The 7,159-nt window shown below is 61.2% G+C and overlaps 2 protein-coding genes across 3 annotated transcripts in view; one reads left to right on the top strand and one right to left on the bottom strand.

Annotated features, from left to right (window-relative positions):
- Nucleotides 1-3,782, top strand: part of B3GNTL1 (UDP-GlcNAc:betaGal beta-1,3-N-acetylglucosaminyltransferase-like 1) — a 50,361-nt gene extending 46,579 nt beyond the window's left edge. The window contains exons 10-13 of one of the 2 annotated variants that reach the window (XM_005883655.2): nt 31-101; nt 472-546; nt 2,389-2,498; nt 3,389-3,782. In XM_005883655.2, coding sequence (XP_005883717.1) covers nt 31-101; nt 472-546; nt 2,389-2,469 — 227 coding nt within the window. In that variant the 3' untranslated portion in view covers nt 2,470-2,498; nt 3,389-3,782. Of the gene's footprint in view, nt 1-30; nt 102-471; nt 547-2,388 lie in introns of both variants that reach the window. The other variant, XM_014531256.1, reaches the window with a different exon arrangement.
- Nucleotides 3,783-4,270: 488 nt separating this feature from the next.
- The window catches only part of TBCD (tubulin folding cofactor D), a 99,569-nt gene continuing 96,680 nt past the window's right edge, over nt 4,271-7,159 (bottom strand). Inside the window, exons 35-38 of the mRNA XM_005883658.2 lie at nt 7,059-7,146; nt 6,076-6,185; nt 5,002-5,086; nt 4,271-4,519 (exon numbers count right to left, since the gene is read on the bottom strand). Of these exons, the coding sequence (XP_005883720.2) occupies nt 4,505-4,519; nt 5,002-5,086; nt 6,076-6,185; nt 7,059-7,146 (298 nt within the window). The 3' untranslated portion in view covers nt 4,271-4,504. The remainder of the gene's footprint in view (nt 4,520-5,001; nt 5,087-6,075; nt 6,186-7,058; nt 7,147-7,159) is intronic.

Genomic DNA, 7,159 nt, shown 5'->3' with positions numbered 1-7,159 from the left:
TGCCCAAGGCTGGCGTCCTATGTCCTCCGCAGGTGGTTGCCTTCTGCGACGTAGACGAGAACAAGATCAAGAAGGGCTTTTACTGCTACGAGGACTCTCAGGTGTGGAGGCCCCTGGCGCCCCTGAGCTGGGGGCTGGGTCCTGCACGGGTCACCACACTACGCCTGGTCCACCTCTAAGACGCCATCCTGGACAGGCCACCTGGGCCCAGGCAGCTGCAGACACAGCCCCCAGACTCCTGGGGCGGGGTGTTGGGGGGTCCCAGTGTAACCTGTGCCCACCCCATCTTTTCACTGGAGAGCCCTGCTCACAGGTCCAGGTCTCCCACCGCCCACCTGGGTGGGTTCCGCGGCGGCTGTGAGGTGGCTGGGCAGGGGTGGCTGGGTCCCGGGTCTAGCCTGCGCTGTGCAGTTGGGAGTGGTACAGGGCTCAGGTGACAGAAGGAGCGACGCCCACGCCCTCTTGTCTCAGGAAAAGCCCAAGCCCCGGGTGCCCATCCTGCACTTCCGAGCCGCCCGCCCGCCCTTCGTCATCTGTGTGAAGCTGGTGAGTGCTGGGCTGTGGGGCACGTGGGGCTGGGACACACCCTGGATCACCAGGCGGCTCAGCCTTTAGGAGCTGGCTCCCAGGCTGTGCTGGGAGGACAGCCTGATGCCCACAAAGTGGCCAGGCCAGGGGATGCCCAGAGCCAGTTCCCCAGATGGGGGTGCGGTGCTCTCACTGGTTTTAAGATGCACGTTCTTGCTCAGGACACCATGAGCCTGAGCCCCTTCCTGTACTGACTGGGCATGTGGGTCCCTCTCCTGTGGTTTCTAAGCAGCTTCTCCCCTTTACCTGTGGGACTGGGTGCCTCCCGACAGCGTCGACGCCATCCATACCTGCTGGGTCATCACCCTTTGCTGGCTTGTCTGGCCTTTTCATTTTTAAAAAATATATATTTTTTACTGATTTCAAAGAGGAAGGGAGAAACATCAATGATGAGAGAACCATTGACCGGCTGCATCCTGCACACCCCACACTGGGGGTCGAGCCCACGTCCTCAGCATGTGCCCTGACCGGGAATTGAACCCTGACCTCCTGGTTCATAGGTCGACGCTCAAGCACTGAGCCATGCTGGCTGGGCTGGCCTTTTCATGCTGTTAACGGGCTAGGTCAACTGATGGAAGCGTCCAACTGCACCGGAGTCTTGTTCAGGAGGCCCTTCCAGTCTGGAGCAGGCCTGCCTCCCCGCTGGCCCCTCTGCAGGCCCAGGGCTGGCAGCCTTGCCCACGACCCCTGGGCCACACTCAGGCGGAGCCCAGTTTTCCTGTAACATCTCAGGAGCAGCACGGGAACGGAAGAGGGGGGGTTTGAGCATGGACAGCAAGTGGAGGACAGGATCTGGACATTTCAGATGTTTTCCAAGTAGAGTGGTTTTCATTTATTTTTAAAATATACTTTTATTGATTTCAGAGAGGGAGAGAGAGAAACATCAATGATGAGAGAATCAGAGTGGTTGTCATTTAAATACGTGTAGCAGCGCCCAGTAGTCGCAGGAGGAGGAGGAGCATGACGGCCCAGGTGGGCATAGCCAGGCCGATTCCCGCGCTGGGCCTGACCCGCGTGTGACACCAAGGGGAACGAACGTGGTAACCAAGCAGCACCGTCCCTGTCGCGTCTGCCCGAGGCCAGGGACCCACGGGTGTGCCGGCTGTGTCTTTGGGAGCCAGGCTATGGAGGCAGCAGGGGTCTGGGATGAGAGACAGGCCTGGGAGACCCCGGGGGCAAGAGGGCTTGGGGATAGGGATCAGGGCCAGGGCTGGGGCTGGGGTTACGTGGCCTGGCCAAAGCCAGCATTCCTGAACAGGCCACGCTGAAGCATTTAGGAACCTGCCCCCCAAGTACTGCCCGCCCCTGGGGTAACCTGTGACCTTGTAGGATCACATGCAAGTTCCGGACAGAGCCAGCCTCCTGGGTCCTGACCCTCCTTGCAGGGTCCTGGCCCTCTCTGCTGCAGGGACAGGCAGAGCGGGAGGCAGGGGGATTCGTCAGCAGCTGGGTGAGTGGCAGTTTGTCCCCAGGGGCCACCTCCCACTTGTGTCCCCTGCAGAAGAGGTGGATGGGGGCTCCTGGTTCTGCCCTGGACAAAGGGGTGAGAAGGGACTGTCCCTGAGTCCCTGCAGTGGGGGTCAGCTGCCTTCTTAGGGAGGGGCTGTCTCTCAGGACCCCAACCTCCCATGTGACCCATCCTATAGGCGATGTGGCCTCTTGCTTTCTGTTTCCTGTCCTGCCCCCCGACCCCCAACAGTGCAGCACAAGTTCAGAGTAGACCTCCTGACAGGTGGCCACAGGGGGCCTGAACCCCGGAGGGAGGCTCTGTGGGGGCTCCACCTGCTGTTCCTCCCACAGGACCTTACTGGGGGTGCATTTGAGGACAACCTGAGGTCGCTGCACCTGCAGGAGGGCCGGGACTTCCTTCACTTCAGCTGAAAGGCCACAGCAGCCATGGAGTCCTGCAGGTGACAAGGGATCAGGGGCCTTCGGGAAGGACAGCCATGTGGCCGTGTGGGAATGGCAGGCCCCGCGTGGGAGACCTTCACTTGGCAGGGGGGGCAGGAGGGGTGTGTTCTGATTGGGTAGGATCCACACCCTCACTGGGCACCTGACACGTGCCCACACACCATGGCCTCTTCGGAGAACATTCGCCACGTGGAGTGCCTGCGTGTGGGCACTGCCATCTGGCGCCGTCTGGGTGGACGTGCGCTCATCTGTCAAAGTGAGCACCCTGGGGTGCAGCTACTGCGCTTGACCTCAGGAGATGGGTGCGAGTCAGACCGCCCGGCGAGAACAGCTGTGCTCAGCGCCCGGTGGTGGGGCATCAGGCAGCAGAGGGCAAGGGGCTCAGGGCCTGCCGGGGGCTGTGGCGGGAAGGGGAGCACATTGGTTTCCACTGGTCTCAGTTGGAAATGGAGCAAAAATTAGGGGAGCTGGCACGTACTGCCCACTTCCGGGGATGGACGGGCTGCTGCCGGCACTGGGCAGGAGCTGAGGTTGGATGGCTGGTCTGGCATCGTCTGCGTCCAGCCTCCCAGTCCTAGGACCCCACCCCTCCCAGTGGCCCCACCCAGGCCAGGAGAACAAATCCCAAAGAGCTTTTCCCTAAATGTGGGGTCTCCTGGTCCCGCGTTCCTCCTCACGTCTGAGACCTTCCGCTCAACCCTTTCCTGCTGCTGACGTCCATCCACAAGGAGACAGCTTGTCATCACACCTGGAAAGGGGTTTGCACAGGACTGTCCCCACAACAAAGAACCATCCAGCCCCGATGTCAACAGTGAAAAACCAGCCACAGGCTGGAGAGCCCGTCCTACCTATGGCTTGACTGCTCTCTTTCTTGAATCCCTTCCACTAGGCGCTCAGTCCTGCCACGGAGTCTCAGCACCAGGGCGAGCTGATCCAGCCTCTCGAATCCTCGGCTGCTGGGACTCGGGCAGCAGGGGCACCGCCGTGTGCACAGCAGCTCACGGGGGAGCCCGTCCTGTGTGGACCGCTGGGCCTCTGCATCGAGGACGGCTGCCTCCCAACAAGTGTGGGCGCCTGCACGGTCCGCATCCCAGCCCCCGGGACACAGGTCCCTCCTCTCAGGGTCTCCTGACTCTGCCTACATGTTTCCCAGCTGTTCTTCCCGACAGTGTCTGCAGGTCTTCCTGTCCGCATTCTCTCCTCAGCCGTGTCCACGAGGTTGTTTAATCCATGGAGCATTTTGTCTTTAAACTCTTCTTGATAAACTCATTTTATATTTCGTATCTTTTGGGGTTTGATTCTAAAAATTTCTGGAATGTGAGCTTACATTTTAAATTCTCTCTGTGGGGACCAGCCAGCCTTCTCAGAGGGGTAGTGGGTTTTGCTCATCTGCCCTTGTCTGGGGCTCATGTTCGAGCTGTGAGTGGCCAGGGGAGCGTTCCTCCCTCCACCCCAGCACCAGGTGGAGCCTGAGACGGGGATGCTGTGGCCGCGCCTTTCTGGGAGGAGGCCTTGGTCATTCCCCCTCGTGCAGAGGGTCCCAGCTTCTCTTGCTTCCCAGCCCTCAGGTGCACACGTGTGATCATTTGCTCTCGCCCGCTTCTGGCTACAGGGTAGGTTGTGAGAGCCGGGGATTCCCTCCAGACCCCTCACCTAGACTCAGGTGGGCAGGCAGAGCAGGAGGGAGCCTAGGACTCTCGCCGGCCTCCAGTTTACGCCCCCATTAGGCTGCCCCCCCATCACCCTCGCTCACAACAGTGTCAGACAGACATAGACCGCTTAGCACGTGATTTTATAAGACGTGGACTCGCGTTTAAACAGACAAAAGCACCGACACGGTCACTAGAGCGCAGACGCCCGTAATAAAGAGCCTCTGTGGTGACGAACTCCTCCGCACACGTTTCAGCCAGGGCCGGGGCCCTGCACCAGGCTCCCTGTCCTGAGCGGCATCTGGCGGCTCCTCCCAGCAGACGGCACAAGCGCTCCTCGGCTCCCAGGACTGGCCTCAGCGGACAGCAGGCTGCAGAGCACACGACAGGGTCAGTCAGGACGGCCAGCACCATCGCCCGCCCCTCTGGGCCCTGCTTTTCCCACAGGAAACCGAGTTGGGGGTTTCCCCCGACATCCCAGGAGCTGACACCTGTGCTCCCTGACCACACCCATCTGAGTGCAAAATTTTCCTAATAAAAACGAAAAAGCACATTTACTCGGGAAGCTGGTACTGCGTGGCCTGTACACAAGGAGAGAGGAGTGTCACCACGCTCCTCCTGCCACCTCTGCCCGAGTCCCCGGGGGGCTGACAGATCCGCACCTGCCCTGCACCTGCACCAGGCTCCCGGGGGGACTGCCATGTGGGTGCTGCCCTCCAGGGTCCTGAAAGCCAGGAGGACCCAGGTGTCTAGGCTGGAGCTCAGGACAGTAGCTCGTCGGAGCTGTTGGGAGGCCTGGCCCGGAAAGGACCCCGGGTGTCCCTGGCGCTGCCCGAGGGGGACGTGCAGTTACCTTGGGGACCAGCTGAGGTCTGGGCACCCCGAGGAGGTCACACAGGCGGTTCCGATGGCCTCTTACGAGCAGGAGCTCCAAGTCCCTGTGGGGAGAGGAGAGGTTGGCTTCAGCTGCAAGAAAGGCCCACTCGCTTTAGCCAAACCTGCCACAAACCTTAGTTTTTATTTTTTAAAATATGCTTTTATTGATTTTTAGAGAAAAGGGAAGGGAGAGGGAGACATGATAGAAACATCAACGATGAGAGAGAATCATTGATCGGCTGCCTCCTGCACACTCACCACTGGGGATCGAGCCCGCAACTCGGACATGTGCCCCCGACCGGGAATCGAACCCTGACCTCCTGGTTTATAGATAGGTCGACGCTCAGCCTCTGAGCCACGCTGGCCGGGCTGGGGAATTTTTTTCTTAAACAGAAAGGGATTAAATTATAGGGAAGAATCTTCCCCCTCTGCCCAACACAGAGGCAGCCCCCGCTGCAGCCACGCCACACGACACAGCACATCCTCGCATCCGACGAGCCTCCCACACTGCACCCCGCTGCGCCTGACACTGCAGCTTGGGCAGGAGCCCAGGCCCCGTGCAGCAGGCCGGGGGCACCAGTGCCCATCGCGCCCAACGAGAAGCAAAAACATTTGCCCATTTCACTTAAGAAAACATTGCACTTGGTGGGGAGGGGAGTGTGGGGGAAGGTGCTAGAGGCGGTCAATGGGGGGAAAGGGGACATATATAGCAATACTTTCAACAATAAGGACTTTTTAAAAATTTGCACGTGAGAAAAATAATTTCACTTTGAAAATGTCGCCCCTGAGCAGCCGGGAGGCACCCTGCTGCTCCGCGTGTGGCGGGCACAGCCCTCTGGGTGTGAGGGGAGAGCCTGAGCTGGACAAGCGGGGAGAAGCCTGTTACAGCCGCCACCACGGCCGCCTCAAACCCAGAGCCAAGGCCGTCGAGGGCTGGGAGCCTCGCTTTTCCCGTTCCCTTTCCCTTCGGGGGCTTTGGGGAGAGACGGGGGGTCAGGAAGGGAGGTTGGCACGACCCGCGTCCTGAGAAGGGGAGGAGCCGAGCACTCACCAAGCGGTGTCGCTGAGCACAGCCATGACCTCGTCCAGGACGTCCGCGCCCACCACGCCGCTGTAGGTGAGCAGCATCTCGTACACCTGGCTCGCTGTCGTCTTGCGGATCTGGTTGGACAGAGCATTAGTGAGAGGGGGACCCCGGAGTCTGACTGAAGCCTGAAGGACGTGCTGACCTCGGTCCTAACTGGGGAGACGTGGCCGTGACCGCACGCGTCCCCACGACAGCACGAGGCCCCCGGCCCCTGCGGTCCCTCCGGAGCCTGACAGGCCGGCCGCGTTCTAGGCGACGTGCCTCCTGAGAGACCTGCCCTCACAGGGACACGTCTCACCTGTTGCTGCCCTAGGACGCCCGTGGGGACATTTCAGAGCCGGGGCGCCAATCCCGGGCCACCCCAGGGTGTAAGCCAGCAGGCCGGTGGCCCGAGACCTGCCTTTCTGACGGGTGCTGCTGGAGGTGCGGGCTTTCACCCTTAGGAAAAGGTGACGTGTGGGTTCCCTGAAGAGCATCCTTTCAGCCAAAGGCAGGGATTTCTAGGAAGCCTGACCCTGCAGTGGGCAGTTCTGGGTGAAGGCATCACTCGGTGTGCGGAGCTCCAGGACCCCCTGCCCAGGGCCTCCTGGGGGGACAGTCGGGGGTAGGTGTGGGGGGTAGGGCCTCACTGTGCATCACCTGCTGCCCGTCAAGGGCAGAACCCTCCCCCCAGAAAGACCGTGAAAGTCACACGGCAGCTGCTGCTCCTGAGACTTGAGGGTCCACACAGCGGAGGACACCCCACCACACGCCCCCTGCTGTCTCAGGAGGCGGAGTGAGGCAGCGTCCCACCTGGACCAGGGCCCGCTCTGTGGCCGCTCGCCCCAGCACCCACGACACCAGCACCAGCGACACTGGCACCAGCGACACCGGCACCAGCGAGCAGAACACGCAGCCGCACGTCCCTGGGAAACCCCGAGGGTGGGCTGCTGGTCACACACACTCACCACGGGGAACGGGTGGCAGAGCAGGAGCAGCAGCTGCAGCAGGACCTTCCTCCGCACGCCGCCGGGGAACTGCGCCATCCCACAGAACCTGCGGGCCCCGC

This window comes from Myotis brandtii, unplaced genomic scaffold (genome assembly GCF_000412655.1).
Source record: "Myotis brandtii unplaced genomic scaffold, ASM41265v1 scaffold797, whole genome shotgun sequence".
Lineage (NCBI taxonomy): Eukaryota > Metazoa > Chordata > Mammalia > Chiroptera > Vespertilionidae > Myotis > Myotis brandtii.
This window is presented reverse-complemented; position numbering and strand designations above follow the sequence as displayed.